This window comes from Rhinoraja longicauda, chromosome 4, assembly GCF_053455715.1.
Source record: "Rhinoraja longicauda isolate Sanriku21f chromosome 4, sRhiLon1.1, whole genome shotgun sequence".
Lineage (NCBI taxonomy): Eukaryota > Metazoa > Chordata > Chondrichthyes > Rajiformes > Arhynchobatidae > Rhinoraja > Rhinoraja longicauda.
The window spans coordinates 91,034,790-91,052,491 of NC_135956.1; the positions used below are offsets into that span (position 1 = coordinate 91,034,790).

The following is a 17,702-nucleotide window of genomic DNA, read 5'->3' on the forward strand; positions in this document are numbered from 1 at the left end:
GCGGGAACACGTGGCCGCTGGCTGGGTGAGGTCACGTGGGGCTCAGGACGGTGACGTCACCTTGTCCCTTATTTGGGAGTGAGATAGTTGGCAACCCTACAGACAGCAGTGGAGGCAAAGTCATTGGGTATTTTTTAAATGGAGATTGATAGGTTCCCGATTAGTATAGGCATCAAAGGTTCCGGGGAGAAGGCAGGAGAATGGTGTTGAGATGGATAATGGTGGAACAGACCTGACGAGCTGAATGGCCTAATTATGCTCCTATGTCTTATGTGTAGATAGTTAAGAGATGTACACAGAGTGCTGGAGTAACTCAGCGGGTCAGGCAGCATCTGTGGAGAACATGGATAGGTGACGTTTCACAGAGTGCTGGATTAACTCAGCGAGTCAGGCAGTATCTGTGGAGAACATGGATAGGTGACGTTTCATAGAGTAACTCAGCGGGCCAGGCAACATCTCTGGAGGAAAGGAATAGGTAACATTTCGGGTCGGAACCGTTTTTCAGATTGACAGATTGAAAGCAGAGGGGTGAAACTAGAGGTAGGAAAAGGCCAGGCCAGGTAGAAATGGTCTTGGAATAATGATTGGCCCAGACTTAATGTGGCAAAGGGCCTGTTCTTGTGCAGTACTGTTTAATGTAACTGCGGTATAGTACACATTTCTCATAAGTTCATAAGTTGTAGGAGCAGAATTAGGCCATTCGGCCCATCAAGTCTACTCCGCCATTCAATCATGGCTGATCTACCTTTCCCTTTCAATCTCATTCACCTGATTTCTCCCCGTAACCCCTGACGCCCGCACTAACCAATAATTTAACAATCTCCACCTTAAAAACACCCAATGACAGCCTCTCCAGCTGTCAGTGGAGATTCACCGCTGACTAAAGAAATTCCTCATCGACTCCTTCCCCTTTATTCTGAGGCTGTGCCCTCTGGTCCGAGACTCTCCCACTAGTGGAAACATCTATATAACCATGCACTGTAAACGGCTCGATTGTAATCGTGTATTGTCTTTCCGCTGAGTAGTTAGCACGCAACAAAAAGCTTTTCACTGTACCTCGGTACACGTGACAATAAACTAAACGGAGTTACATCCTCTCCACACCCACTCTATCCAGGCATTTCTCTATTTCAGTAACTTTGGTTAAATAAGGTTTAAAAATATTTTGTATATCTGCAATTAGGGCGGCACGGTGGCGCAGCGGTAGAGTTGCCGCCTTACAGCGCTTGCAGCGCCAGAGACCCGGGTTCCATCCCGACTACGGGCGCCGTCTGTACGGAGTTTGTACGTTCACCCAGTGACCTGCATGGGTTTTCTCCGAGATCTTCGGTTTCTCCCCACACTCCAAAGACGTGCAGGTTTGTAGGTTAATTGGCTTGGTGAAATGTAAAAATTGTCCCTAATGCCTGTAGTATAGTGTTAGTGTGCGGGGATCGCTGGTCGGCACGGACTCGGTGGGCCGAAGGGCCTGTTTCCGCTCTGTATCTCTAAACTAAACTCAGATGCTGTCTGCGTGGAGTTTGCATGTTCTCCCTGTGACCACGTGGGTTTCCTCCAGGTGATCATAAGATCATGTGATAGTAGCATTAGGCCATTTTACTAACCACAATCACCTGCCTTCTCCCCATGACCAGTGCTCTGGTGTCCTCCCACATCCCAGAGGACGTGCGGGTTTGTCGGGTAATCGGCCTCTCTCTCTCCCTTCCCCCCTAGTGTACAGGGAGGAGTGGATGAGAAAGTGGGACAACACAGAACGGGTGTGAACGGGTGACCAATGATCAATGTGGACTCGGTGGGCCGAAGGATCTGTTTCCATGCTCTAAAAGTAAACTCTAAAGCAACGATGAATGAAATAAAATGGAACAAAATGAAAAAAAAAAAAGATCACATTTGAAAAAGTATTAAGTTATACCTTTATTGCCAGGCATCAAAGGCTATGAATAATATTTATAGTTTTGGCAAGGTGAAACCTAGTACTGCTGGCAACGAGTCCCTCCACAATGAGTTATACACACTGAGCCTTTGAATATCACACAGCACAGACACATTTGTCAATGTGGACACTTCACGTAAGAGCCAGTGTAAAACCTAGCATTATATTGTAATTTTGGCCACACTGGTGAAACAAAAAAACTCTGTACGTAACATGCATTTCATTTTCTATATCACCTTCCCCAGACCTAGCTCCATCTGCCTTTGTGTAGGAAGGAACTGCAGATGCTGGTTTACACCGAAGATAGGCACAAAATGCTGGAGTAACTCAGCGGGCCAGGCAGCATCTCTGGAGAGAAGGAATGGGCGACGTTTCTGGTCGAGACCCTTTTTCAGACTGACGTCAGGGGAGGGGGCGGGACAAAGATAGGATGTAGTCGGAGATAGGAAGACGTGGGAGAACTGGGAATGGGGAGGGGATGGAGAGGGAAAGCAGGGACTATCTGAAGTTAGAGACGTCAATGTTCATACGGCTGGGGTGTAAACTACCCAAGCGAAATATGAGGTGCTGTTCTTCCAATTTGCGCTGGGCCTCACTCTGGCAATGGAGGAGGCCCAGGACAGAAAGGTCGGATTGGGAATGGGAGGGGGAGTTGAAGCGCTGAGCCACCGGAAGATCAGGTTGGTTAAGGCGGACTGAGCGGAAGGGGGAGGGATGGAGAGAAAGGGAAAGCAAGTTAGAGAAGGCGATATTTAGATTTTTTTTAGATTTAGAAATACAGCGCGGAAACAGGCCCTTCGGCCCACCGGGTCGGCGCCGCCCAGCGATCCCCGCACATTAACACTATCCTACACCCACTAGGGACAATTTTTACATTTAATTAACCCAGCCAATTAACCTACATATCTGCACGTCTTTGGAGTGTGGGAGGAAACGGAAGATCTGGGATAAAACCCACGCCGGTCACGGGGAGAACGTACAAACTCCGTACAGACGGCGCCCATGGTCTGGATCGAACCTGAGTCTCCGGTACAGCATTCGCTGTAAGGCGGCAACTCTACCGCTGCACCACCGTGCCGCCATTCATACCGCTGGGGGTGTAAGCTGCCCGAGCAAAATATGGAGTACGTGGCTGCCTGATCTTCAAAACACAGGGATGACGCCAGTGATTGCACACATCTTTAATTTCTGCATTGACATTGGTACAATACAAGATCTGGCTGATATATATCCGCAGTGCAGGAGGACTACAGAGAGGCAATAAATTATTGCAGGTACTTGTGGCAGATGTGGACGATGGAGAATGTGATTGCAATAACTGATGGTTACTGCTTCATTGTCGACGCTCGCTGTCATCAGTGTTATGTGACCATCAGTTAAGCCTTATCAACCGTATGGGGAAAGATTGGAAAGACTGGGCTTGTATTCACTGGAGTTTAGAAGGATGAGAGGGGATCTTGTAGAGACGCATAAAATTATAAAAGGACTGGACAAGCTAGGCGCAGAAAAAATGTTCCCAATGTTGAGCGAGTCCAGAACCAGGGCCCACACAGTCTAAGAATAAAGGGGAGGCCATTTAAAACTGAGGTGAGGAGAAACCTTTTCACTCAGAGAGTTGTGAATTGTGTAATTCTCTGCCACAGAGGGCAGTGGTGGCTGATTCACTGGATGAATTTAAAAGAGAGTTAGATAGAGCTCTAGGGGATAGCGGATTCAAGGGATATGGGGAGAAGGCAGGCACGGGTTACTGATTGTGGATGATCAGCCATGATCACGATGAATGGCGGTGCTGGCTGAAAGGGCCAAATGGCCTCCTCCTGCACCTATTTTCTACGTTTCTTATGTTTCTAACTGTCAACATGCTCTTCAATGCATTTAGATAATAAATTGTCTCCTTACCAGCAACTTGTACGTGTATTCAAACGAGTCTCAAAGACGGCCAGTGACAAACACGCAGTCAAAACCTGAATGGGCAACCAAAACAAAACAATGTGATTGGGGATTTTGTCATCGTCCACCATTGTCCGGGCAGTTCAGTTCAGTTTATTGTCACGTGTACCGAGGTACAGTGAAAAGCTTTTGTTGGGTGGTATCCAGTCAGCGGAAAGACAATACATGATTACAATCGAGCCATTTACAGTGTACAGATACATGATAAGGGAATAACGTTTAGAATTTTAACCAAAGCCAATTAACCTACAAACCTGCACATCTTTGGAGTGCAGGAGGAAACAGGAGCACCCGGAGAAAACCCACGCGGTCACGGGGAGAACGTATAACCTCCGTACAGACAGCGCCCGTAGTCAGGATCTAACCCGGTTCTCTGGCGCTCTAGGGCCGTAACTCTACCAATGTTCTAGTGATCTTTTTTTTTCGTTTCCTACGACTAATTGGCTTCTATTCATTTGGACAGGGAGCAGAGAATTCTTCTGATATCCAAGGATACAAAATAAAACGAGTCAGAATTGGCAGCGTCATTTCCAACACACGACTTGCGAAAGAAAACTCGTCACGATGTTACGCTAATTAGCCAGTCTTGCTTCAGGGCCAGTCTTGCGTAATTAGCCAAACTTACGTTGGGGTGGCAGAGTGGCGCAGCGGTAGAGTTGCTGCCTCACAGCACCAGAGGCCTGGGTTCCATCCTGGCCACGGGTGCTGCCTGTACAAAATCTGTATGCTCTCCTTGTGACCGCGTGGGTTTTCTCCGGGTGCTCCGGTTTCCTCCCACACTCCGTGGCGGCACGGTGGCGCAGCGGTAGTGTTGCTGCCTTACAGCGAATGCAGCGCCGGAGACTCAGGTTCGATCCTGGCTACAGGCGCCGTCTGTACGGAGTTTGTACGTTCTCCCCGTGACCTGCGTGGGTTTTCTCCGAGATCTTCGGTTTCCTCCCACACTCCAAAGACGTGCAGGTTTGTAGGTTAATTGGCTGGGCAAATGTAAAAAATTGTCCCTAGTGGGTGTAGGATAGTGTTAATGTGCGGGGATCGCTGGGTGGCGCGGACTCAGTGGGCCGAAGGGCCTGTTTCCCCGCTGTATCTCTAAATCTAAATCCAAATCTAAAGTCTAAAAGCAATAATGGACGGAGTCACAGAGAGAAGGGCTAGGGTTTAGTGGGATGCCTTTCTGAGGTTGAGCTTGTTCTATGACAACCAAAGCCAGATATTGTATTAAACCAGGTTCCAATTGTTTTGGAAAGAACTGCAGATGCTGGTTTAAAATCGAAGATAGACACAAAATGGTGTAGTAACTCAGCAGGACAGGCAGCATCATTCGTTCTCTCCAGAGATGCTGCCTGTCCCGCGGAGTTACTCCACCATTTTGTGTCCAATATTCAGGACACAATCTGTTCTCAGGGTATCCATAATGCCACAAAATGGTTCCTGTTGGAACTGCCGCCTTGTTAAGGTATTGACATTACTGTTTACAGTAAGCAATTCTACAATACTGACCTTTTGGCTGCTGGCTTCTGCAACAAATAACGCCTTTAATTAAATCTTTCAATGGTTATCACACTTCCATTAGTACATGGATTACACGCCTCATTCAAAAAAAGCAGATGGATAGATTCAGTTAAATAATGCTTCAGACAATCCAGATTCAGATATATACCAGCATCAGTTTTGGTCTCCAAATTTGAGGACGGATATTCTTGCTATTGAGGGCGTGCAGTGTAGGTTTACTAGGTTAATTCCCGGAATGGCGGGACTGTCGTATGTTGAAAGACTGGAGCGGCTAGGCTTATATTCACTGGAATTTAGAAGGATGAGAGGAGATCTTATCGAAACATGTAAGATTATTAAGGGGTTGGACACGTTAGAGGCAGGAAACATGTTCCCAATGTTAGGGGAGTCCAGAACAAAGGGCCACAGTTTACAACTCTCTGACTGGGGTTAAGAATAAGGAGTAGGCCATTTAGAACGGAGATGAGGGAAAACTTTTTCAGTCAGAGAGTTGTAAATCTGTGGAATTCTCTGCCTCAGAAGGCAGTGGAGGCCAATTCTCTGAATGCATTCAAGAGAGAGCTAGATAGAGCTCTTAAGGATAGCGGAATCAGGAAGTATGGGGAGAAGGCGGGAACGGGGTACTGATTGAGGATGATCAGCCATGATCACATTGAATAGCGGTGCTGGCTCGAAGGGCCGAATGGCCTCCTCCTGCACCTATTGTCTATCTGCAGTTCAAGATCAAGATCAAGATCAGTTTATTGTCACATGTACCAATTAAGGTGCAGTGAAATTTGAGTTGCCATACAGCCATACTAAGTAAAAAGCAACAAGACACCCAGCCACATAAAATAAAATGTAACATGAACATCCGCCACAGCGGATTCCACATTCCTCACTGTGATGGAAGGTAATAAAGGTCAAACATCTTCCTCTTTGTTCACCCGCGGTCGGGGCTGTTGAACCGTCCTCGGTCGCTGCGGCCGACTGTCCGAGGCCCTCGCGTCGGGGCGATCGAAACTCTCCGCGGCACGGAGCTCCCGAGTCGGCCTCTTCTCACCAGAGACCGCGGCCTTCACGGTGTTAAAGTCCACAGGCAACCACGGTTGGAGCTCTCTGCCGTCGATCCCCGGCATAGGATCGCAGCTCCACGATGTTAAAGTCAGCGCCGTGCCCGTGAAGCGCCGGGCCAGTCTCCGGGAAAGGCCACCAACTCCGCGATGTTAGGCCACAGTTCTTTCTTACAAATCCAGATTCAGGGACAGTTTCTCCAGATTCAGGGACCGTTTCTTCCCAGCTGTTATCAGGCTACTGAACCATCCTCTCACCAACTAGAGAGCAATCCTGAACTACTATCTACCTGAGAGGGGACCCTCGGGCTATCCTTGATTGGACCTTACTGGCTTTATCTTGCATTGAACGTTATTCCCTTATCATATACCTGCACACTGCAAATGACCTGATTGTAGTCACCTATTGCCTTTCCAATGGCTGCATAGCATGCAACAAAAGCATTTCACTGTTCAAGTGACAATAAACTAAACTGTATGAAATGATCACTTTGCTGGTTGGCATGCAAATCACTGGTTATTTAAGTGTATCCTACCGAGGCAATTTGACCATCAAGTCCATATCTCTCACTCACATTTCACTCCAGCACACATACCTGGAAAAATAAATCTTCCCATGATGTCTTAATTAATTTTGTTTCATCTCCTAACTCATCAAACTTGGTACAGTCCGCACTTGGGCCCCAACACTTTAGTTTCAATTCCCAATAATAAAAAGATACCTGAGTGGAAATTGATTCCTCAGATTCATATCTGAACCACTAGATAAATTCTCACTTAAAACTGTACAGCACTGAACAGGCCCTTCATAAGATCATAACTGATAGGGACGGAATTAGGCCTTTCGGCCCATCGAGTTTACTCTGCCATTCAATCATGGCTGCTCTATCTTTCCCTCTCGACCCCATTCTCCCCATGACCCCTGACACCCGTACTAATCAAGAATCTGCCAATCTCAGTCTTGAAAATACCCACTGACTTGGCCTCCACAGATGTCTGTGGCAATGAGTTCCACAGATTCACCACCCTCTGGCTAAAGAAACTCCTCCTCATCTCCCTTCTGAAGGCACATCCTTTTATTCTGCAAGGTACTCCAAGGCCAGACCACACACACTACAACATAGGAAAGAAATAGACAACTGAGGGAAGACCAGATAGAAGTGTATAAAAAGATGAGAGGCATTGATAGGGTCAACAGTCAGAACTTTATTCCCAGGTGAAAATGTCAAAGACTAGAGGGCACAGCTTTAAGGTGAGAGGGTTGAAGGAAAACAGACAGAGTGCTGGAGTAACTCAGCGGGTCAGGCAGCATCTGTGGAGAACATGGAGAGGCGACGTTTCACAGAGTGCTGGAGTAACTCAGCGGGTCAGCAGCATCTGTGGAGAACATGGATAGGTGACGTTTCACAGAGTGCTGGAGTAACTCAGCGGGTCAGGCAGCATGTCTGGAGAGCATGGACCGGTGATGTTTCGGGTGGGGATTTTCTTCAGACTGATGGTCTGAAGTGTGGAGAAGGGACCCGAAATATTCGGTTGATCCTTCATCCCACAATCGCCAGGCCCAACATGGTGCCAGGTTAAACAAGTCACGTCTATCTGTACGTGATCCAGTTGCCTCCATTCCCTGAGTAGCCATGTGCCTATGTAAAAAGCTGTAAAATGTCACTATCTGCCTGCATCACCAACACTGTTGTGTATGTTCCAGATACTCATAACCGTCTGTGTAAGAAATGTGCCCCGCACATCTCCTTTAAATGTCAGGGGATACAAGGAACTACAGATGCTGGTTTACAAAAAAAGACACAGTGCTGGTGTAACTCAGCAGGTCTGTTTCAGGTCCCTTCTTCAGATTGTCCCTAATGGGTGTAGGATGGTGTTAATGTGCGGGGATCGGTGGTCGGCACGGACCCGGTGGGCCGAAGGGCCTGTTTCCACGTTGAATCTCTAAACTAAACTAAAAAACTAAACTAATCAAGAATCTGTCCAACTCCGCCTTAAAAGTTCTCACTGACTTGGGCTCCACAGCAGTCAGTGGTAAAGAATCCCACAGATTCACCACCCTCTGACTGAAGAAATTCCTCCTCATCTCCTTTCCAAAGTTACATCCTGAGGGGCAACATTTCAGTTTAGTTTATGACTAAATGTGGTTTCCTCCCACATTCCAAAGACATGCGGGTTTTTAGGTTCAGTAAATTGCCCAGATGGTGTTGGATAGAACTAATGTTTGGGTTTTTATTCACAAAATGCGAATCTCGGGAGCAGGCAGCATCTCGGGAGAGAACGAATGGGGGACGTTTCGGGTCGAGACCCTTCTTCAGACTGATGTCAGGGGGGCGGGACAAAGGAAGGATATAGGTGGAGACAGGAAGATAGAGGGAGAACTGGGAAGGGGGAGGGGAAGAGAGGGACAGAGGAACTATCTAAAGTTGGAGAAATCAATGTTCAATATGAGGTGCTGTTCCTCCAACTTTAGATAGTTCCTCTAATGAAAACTAAGTTAGGTTTTGAAGTAGGAATTTAGAAGGATGAGAGGGATTCTTATAGAGACGTATAAAATTATAAAAGGACTGGACAAGCTGGATGCAGGAAAAATTATCACAATGTTGGGGGAGTCCAGAACCAGGGGCCACAGTCTAAGAATAAAGGTGAGGCCATTTAAAACTGAGGTGAGAAAAAAACTTTCTCACCCAGAGAGTTGTGAATTTGTGGAATTCTCTGCCACAGAGGGCAGTGGAGGCCAATTCACTGGATGAATTTAAAAGAGAGTTAGATAGAGCTCTAGGGGCTAGTGGAATCAAGGGATATGGGGAGAAGGCAGGCACGGGTTACTGATTGTGGATGATCAGCCATGATCATAATGAATGGCGGTGCTGGCTCGAAGGACCAATGGCCTCCTCCTGCACCTATTTTCTATGTTTCTATGAAGCACCAAATGTGCACGTACCAGCCATGATTTTCTGATGTGGAAAGAGTTGGTTGTGTACTGAATGTTGTACATGTCCAGGTCATGAATCTTTATCATTTCTGTTTACACCAGATGTTAAACAATACTCACTTTAAGTATTTTGAGGGAAAATAAAGACTGGTTTAAGAATGCAACATGTCCTTGGAGGTTTGGTTCAGAGATGATGGTGACAGAGTCGGTACTGTGTAGCCTGTTATTATGGTCTGTGGCTTTGTGCATTTATTCTCTGCATTCTGTTATTGTTACTGTTCTATTCACTGGACAAATGCAAAAGAGAGTTAGATGGAGCCCTGGGGGCTAGTGGAATCAAGGGATATGGGGAGAGGGCAGGCACGGGTTACTGATTGTGGATGATCAGCCATGATCACAATGAATGGCGGTGCTGGCTCGAAGGGCCGAATGGCCTCCTCCTGCACCTAGTTTCTATGTTTCTGTGTTACTCCATTGTTGTGGAAGTAGTGCTCAGCAAACTTATTCCCTGAAATTTTATTTTATTGAATTTTCAAAAGAAAACATATATTTTTGGCAAATCAAACATAATATTATATCCAAGATAAATGTTTAGTTTGGAGATACAGCGCGGAAACGGGCCCTTTGGCCCACCGAGTCCCCGCCGACCAGCGATCCCCGCACACTAACAGCATCCTCCACCCACTAGGGACAATTTACACTTACACCAAGCCAATTAACCTACAAACCTGCACGGCTTTGGAGTGTGGGAGGAAACCGAAGATCTCGGAGAAAACCCACGCAGGTCACGGGGAGAACGTACAAACTCCGTACAGGCAGCACCCGTAGTGGGGATCGAACTGGCGTCTTTGGCACTGAAAGCCCTGTGAGGCAGCGACTCTACCGCTGCGCCACCGTGCCACCCTTGTGCCACTGCCCGCCCTTGTAAATAAAAATCTTAGAAACAGTAATCACAGTAATAAATCTTAAAAGCAACTGACGTTGAGAGCAATATCAAGGCTAAGCTTGTACAATATAACTGGAATCATGCCAAACAGGATCTTGATGTCTGAAGAAGAGTGTCGGCCAGAAACGTCACCCATTCCTTCTCTCCCGAGATGCTGCCTGACCTGCTGAGTTACTCCAGCACTCTGTGAAACGTCACCTATCCATGTTCTCCACAGATGCTGCCTGACCTGCTGAGTTACTCCAGCACTCTATGAAATGTCACCTATCCATGTTCTCCACAGATGCTGCCTGACCCGCTGAGTTACTCTAGCACTCTGTGAAACGTCACCTATCCATGTTCTCCACAGATGCTGCCTGACCCGCTGAGTTACTCCAGCATTTTGTGTCTACCCCAGAATGTTGATATGTGAGATATTAGTTACAGTCCTGGTGAAACCACAATGGCAACCCCCAAATATTGAATTGAATTGATTTGCAAGATGTTATGGGGAGAAGATAGATAGGAGAATGGGGTTGGGAGGGAGAGATAGATCAGCCATGATTGAATGGCAGAGTAGACTTGATGGGCTGAATGGCCCGATTCTACTCCTATCACTTATGACCTTATTATTTTTTCACCAGAAATGCTGCCTGACCCGCTGAGTTACTCCAGCAGTTTGTATCTAACTTCGGTATAAACCAGCATCTGCAGTTCCTCCCTACCTGCACGTCTTTGGAACGTGGGGGGGGGGGGGGGCTGCATGAAACCCGCGCAGTCACAGAGACAGGCAAACTCCACGCAGACAGCTTTCAGGGTCCGAAATGGACCCGGGTCTCTGGCACTCTGAGGCAGTGGCTCGACCAGCTGCGACACAGTGCCTTCCTTCATTAAAATTGCAAGTGGGAGGGGTAGCTAGTCTGCAGCTTTTTCCCCACGGTACAGCAGCAAAAAAAAAGAAAACAGGAGTGGGAGGGCGGAGTTGTAGACAATGGACAACAGACAATAGGTGCAGGAGGAGGCTATTCGGCCCGTCGAGCCAGCACCACCATTCAACGTGATCATGGCTGATCATTCTCAATCAGTACCCCGTTCCTGCCTTCTCCCCATACCCCCTGACTCCGCTATCCTTAAGAGCTCTATCTAGCTCTCTCTTGAATGCATTCAGAGAATTGGCCTCCACTGCCTTCTGAGGCAGAGAATTCCACAGATTCGCAACTCTCTTTTTTGATAAATATTTTTATTAAACATAAATACATATTAATAACTCTCTGACTGCATCTTCTTTAGCCGTTCTAAATGGCCTACCCCTTATTCTTAAACTGTGGCCCCTGGTTCTGGACTCCTCCAACATTGGGAACATGTTTCCTGCCTCTAACGTGTCCAACCTCTTAATAATCTTATACGTTTCGATAAGATCCCCTCTCATCCTTCTAAATTCCAGTGTATACAAGCCTAGAAGTGTATACAATTCCAGTGTATACAAGTTGTAAAGGAATTTTGAGAGGAAGGTTTTAAACGATGGTGCACCCTCGAGGCTAACCCTGACCTTCCCATCCATGCTGACGTGATCAATCTGCACAACATGCGCATGCCTGAAGTCCCGCAAACCCTTCTGGTCTTCAGCCAAATCCCTAGAAGACTTTGACCCCAAGACTGAGTGGCACAGAGCCGAGAAAGATGCCAACACCAACAACGGAGAGGTGATCACAGACCCCACAGTGAAACCACCAGGATTTGACCTCCATCACCAGCAATGGCTAACCCTGAACAGGATCCACACCCTCCATGCAAGAACAGCCCCTCACCTGCACAAGTGGGGGATGACAGACAGACAGACAGACAGACAGACAGCCCTGCTTGTGACTGTGGATATCCAGACCAGACCATCCCACACATGCTGAATGAATGACTGCTCACTGAGGCTTTTCCCTGGTGGCATCAAGGCCATCCACCCAGCACCTGATGCTGCCCTAGTCTGGATGTCCACCCTTGGCCTACAACTTTAGGCTGTGCACGCCTAAAAAAGATAAACACAGGAAGAGGTTGAAATCTTAACTCGCTACCAGAGATGATGGTGGAGTCGGATGTGTAAGAAAATAACTGCAGATGCTGGTACAAATCGAAGGAATTTATTCACAAAATGCTGGAGCAACTCAGCAGGTCAGGCATCTCAGGAGAGAAGGAATGGGTGACGTCTCGATCCGAAACGTCACCCATTCCTACTCTCCTGAGATGCTGCCTGACCTTCGTGGAGTCGGATGTAATCAGTATGCTTAAGAGACATTTAAACAGGTACTTAAATAGGCAAGGCACAGAAGGATACACAGCACCTGGAGAATGGGAGAAGGCAGGAGAATGGGGTTAGGAGGGATAGATCAGCCATGATTGAATGGCGGAGTAGACTTGATGGGCTGAATGGCCTAATTCCTTATGACTTTAAGTGCAGGCACATGGAAAGAAGAACAAAAAATGTTATTTTAGTTTAGTTTAGTTGAGTTTATTGTCACGTGTACCGAGGTACAGTGAAAAGCTTTTTGTTACGTGGTATCCAGTCAGTGGAAAGACAATACACGATTACAATCAGCCATTTACAGCGTATAGACACAGGATAAGGAAATAACGTTTAGTGCAAGGTAAAGCCAGTAAAGTTTGATCAAGGATAGTCCAAGGGTCACCAATGAGGTAGATAGTAGTTCAGCACTGCTCTCTGGTTGTGGTGGGACGGTTCAGTTGCCTGATAACAGCTGGGAAGAAACTGTCCCTGAATCTGGAGGTTTGCGTTTTCACACTTCTGTACTTCTTGCCCGATGGGAGAGGGGAGAAGAGGGAGTGGCCGGGGTGAGACTGGTCCTTGATTATGCTGCTGGCCTTGCCGAGGCAGCGCGAGGTGTAGATGGAGCCAATGGAAGGGAGCTTGGTTTGTGCGATGGTCTGGGCTGAGTCCACAATTCGCTGCAATTTCTTGCGGTCTTGGATGGAGCTGTTCCCAAACCAAGCTGTGATGCAACCTGACAAAATGCTGATAAAATAACATGGTTGTGGTCAGCTGAAGGGCTGCTTACCACGCTGTACAGCTCTATGACTCCATGTATCTATACAGTAGAAAAACAAAGTCACTAAGAAGAGTCCCGACTCGATGTTCTCCAGAGATGCTGCCTGACCGCTGAGTTACTCTAGTACTTTGAGTTTTGCTTTAATCCCCTACTTGAACTTCACTGATTTGCAGATTCCTCGGGCTTTCCAATTGCCACTAATTATTGTGAGCACGCTTGGGATCCAAGGAGAGATAGCTGAACGGATAGAAGACTGGCCTCATGGAAGGAAGCAGAGGGTGGTGGTGGAAGGTTGCTTCTCGGACTGGAGGCCTGTGACTAGTGGTGTGCCTCAGGGTTCAGTGTTGGGCCCGTTACTGTTTGTCATCTACATCAATGATTTGGATGAGAACAGACAGGGCAAGATTAGCAAGTTTGCTGATGATACAAAAGTGGGTGGTTTTGCAGATAGTGAAGATGGTTGTGAACGATTGCAGCAGGATCTGGATCGATTGGCCAGGTGGGCTGAGGAATGGTTGATGGAATTTAATACAGAGATGTGTGAGGTGTTGCATTTTGGGAAGTCTAACATGGGCACGACCTACACAGTAAATGGTAGGCCTCTGGGGAGTGTTGTAGAGCAGAGGGATCTAGGAGTGCAGGTACATGTTTCCTTAAAGGTGAAGTTACAGCTAGATAGGGTGGTCAAAAAAGCTTTTGGCACATTGGCCTTCATCAGTCAGAGTATTGAGTATAGAAGTTGGGAGGTCATGTTGCAGTTGTATAAGACGTTGGTGAGGTCGCTTGTAGAGTATTGTGTTCAGTTCTGGGCACCATGTTATAGGAAAGATGTTGTCAAACTGGAAAGAGTACAGAGATATTTTACGAGGATGCTGCCAGGACTCGAGGGTCTGAACTATAGGGAGAGGTTGAGTAGGCTTGGAGCACAGGAAGATGAGGGGTGATCTTATAGAGGAGTATAAAACCATGAGAGGAATAGATCAGGTAGATGCACATAATCTTTTGACCAGAGAATAGGAATTTAGAAGGATGAGAGGGGATCTTATCGAAACGTATAAGATTATTAAGGGGTTGGACACGTTAGAGGCAGGAAACATGTCCCCAATGTTGGGGGAGTCCAGAACCAGGGGCCACAGTTTAAGAATAAGGGGTGGGCCATTTAGAACTGAGATGAGGAAAAACTTTTTCAGTCAGAGAGTTGTGAATCTGTGGAATTCTCTGCCTCAGAAGGCAGTGGGGCCAATTCTCTGAATGCTTTCAAGAGAGAGTTGATAGAGCTCTTAAGGATAACGGAGTCAGGGGGTATGGGGAGAAGGCAGGAACGGGGTACTGATTGAGAATGATCAGCCATGATCACATTGAATGGCGGTTCTGGCTCGAAGGGCCGAATGGCCTCCTCCTGCACCTATTGTCTATTGTCAGAGTAGGGGAATCGAGAACCAAAGGACATGCATAGGTTTAAGGTGAAGGGGGAAAGATTTAATAGGAATCTGAGGGGAAACTTTTTCACACAAAGGGCGGTGGGTGTATGGAACAAGCTGCCAGAGGGGGTGATTGAGGCTGGGACTATTGCAAGGTTTAAGAAACAATCACACAGGTACATGGACACGACAGGTTTGGAGGGATATGGACCAAGCGCAGGCAGGAAGGACTGGTGTCGGTGGGACAGGTTGGTCGGTGGGCATTGACCCATAGGGCCTGTTTTCACGCTGTATGACTCGAAGTAGTTCTGGCCGCTAAGTTACTCTGGTACATTGTGCCTTTTTTAAATATAATCCAGCATCTGCAATTCCTTATATCCACAAAGTCACCACAAACTGGTGGTACGTTTCCAAAGTAGACAGAGCTTCCAGTTATGATCAGTTTTTCCCCTATTTCAACCCCTTGTCTAGAGTTAAAACAAACAGTTTGTTAATGCACAGACCAGCAACCTCCTGAGGTCAGGTAATGGTACACAAAGGCATAATGTGGGGATAAAGAAATAAGCTATAACAAAGTCAAAAATATGCGATATTTCATGGCACGTTTCTGCGATCTGTAAACCACCGACAAGTGTTCTGTTCCACTGGAGAAAACAAGCTCACAACTGTAGCCAAGCCAAATAAAGTGACTAATGATCATAAGCAAAATGAGAAGCAAGGCATTTAAACACAGAGAACACAAGCTCTCATTTATTGAGTTTTCGAAAGGAAAGAAAAACACAGCCAGCTGTTAAAACATCGAGAACCAGAGGCAGTTAATCTCAGACCTGAAATGCCTGCTTAAATCGTGCTCCATTATGCAAAGTAAACATCCATGTTACATGAGTGTGTGTTATTTCGAGTCTTACTGCAGTCAAGACTGCGTGATCTTATTACTGCAAGTATGGGCAGTGGCTGTGTGGCTTGGATCCATGTTACTCCACAATGTTCCTGTGAAGTGCTGTGGGTTGTTTCACAATGCTGTCGGGCACTGCACAAATAGATCAGCCCTCGGAGAGCCATTGCATCAACTGCTCTCACATCAGAGATCCCAGTCAGTCCCAAAGCACGATTCTCTTTTCTCTGAAAGAGAAATTTCTCTTCTGTTGTGCTTGTGTAGATGCTCCTCCACTTTCGCCACGTTGGACAAGTTAGAGGCAGGAAACATGTTCCCAATGTTGGGGGAGTCCAGAACAAGGGGCCACAGTTTAAGAATAAGGGGTAGGCCATTTAGAATGGAGATGAGGAAAGACCTTTTCAGTCAGAGAGTTGTGAATCTGTGGAATTCTCTGCCTCAGAAAGCAGTGGAGGCCAATTCTCTGAGGAAGGATATTCTTGCTATTGAGGGCGTGCAGCGTAGGTTTACTAGGTTAATTCCCGGAATGGCGGGACTGTCATATGTTGAAAGATTGGAGCGACTAGGCTTGTATACACTGGAATTTAGAAGGATGAGAGGGGATCTTATCGAAACGTATAAGATTATTAAGGGGTTGGACACGTTAGAGGCAGGAAACATGTTCCCAATGTTGGGGGAGTCCAGAACCAGGGGCCACAGTTTAAGAATAAGGGGTAGGCCATTTAGAACTGAGATGAGGAAAAACCTTTTCAGTCAGAGAGTTGTGAACCTGTGGAATTCTCTGCCTCAGAAGGCAGTGGAGGCCAATTCTCTGAATGCATTCAAGAGAGAGCTAGATAGAGCTCGTAAGGATAGTGGAGTCAGGGGGTATGGGGAGAAGGCAGGAACGGGGTACTGATTGAGAATGATCAGCCATGATTACATTGAATGGTGGTGCTGGCTCGAAGGGCTGAATTGGCTCCGGCTGCACCTATTGTCTATTGTCTATGTACGATGGTGCAAGAGCGATACACTTTCAGTTGAAACCGTACTTCGAATTTTTAATTTTGATCTTTTCCCGGGCTAGCGATCTGTGTTTTCGACGTATGATATTTTCGGTTTACGATGGGTTTATCGGAACGTAGCCCCATGGTAAGTCGAGGAGCACCTGTACTAAGTAGGGCAGCACAGCGCGTAGAGTTGCTGCCTTACAGCACCAGAAACCAGGATTCAATCCTGACCACGGGCGCTGTCTGTACGGAGTTTGTACGTTCTCCCCGTGACCTGCGTGGGTTTTCTCCGGGAGCTGCGGATTCCTCCCACACTCTAAAGACGTGCAGGCTTGCAGGCTAATTTGCTCGTATAATTGTAAATTGTCCATTGTGTGTGTAGGGTAGTGTCAGTGTGCGGGGATCGCTGGTCGGCGCGGACTCAGTGGGCCGAAGGGCCTGTTTCTGCGCTGTATCTCTAAACTCAACTAAAAGGCAGAGCTTCTGAATTTCATTGAGGTGAAAAACATACTGTTATTAAATCACCCTCTGCTTCCCTTATGATTGATGTCAGTACAATCACGTTGAATAATCTAAGTGATCGTAGTGAACCGTAATCAGTATAATCCCACTCACACTCCCACAATCCCGCACCACCTTGCCCGCCCCGACCACCAATATCTCTCCCTCTGGCTTTGCATTTCACTTCTCTTTTCCCTTTAAGATTTAATAGGAACCTGAGGGGTAACATTTTCACACAAAGGGTGGTGGGTGTATGGAGCGAGCTGCTGGAGGAGGTAGTTGAGGCAGGAGGTTTAGTTTAGAGATACAGCACAGAAACAGGCCCTTCGGCCCACCGGGTCCACGCTGACCAGCGATCCCCGCACACTAACACTATCCTACGCTCACCAGGGACAATTTTTATGTTTACCAAGCCAATTAACCAACAAACCTGTACGTCTTTGGAGTGTGGGAGGAAACCGGAGCTCCCGGAGAAAACCCACGCAGGTCACGGGGAGAACGTACAAACTCCGTACAGACAGCACCCGTAGTCA

At 47.1% G+C, this 17,702-nt stretch overlaps 1 protein-coding gene across 1 annotated transcript in view; it reads right to left on the reverse strand.

Annotated features, from left to right (window-relative positions):
* The window catches only part of slc35d4 (solute carrier family 35 member D4), a 101,017-nt gene that overhangs the window by 6,116 nt on the left and 77,199 nt on the right, over positions 1-17,702 (reverse strand). The window contains exon 14 of the mRNA XM_078398382.1: positions 3,833-3,897. Within this exon, the coding sequence (XP_078254508.1) occupies positions 3,833-3,897 (65 nt within the window). The remainder of the gene's footprint in view (positions 1-3,832; positions 3,898-17,702) is intronic.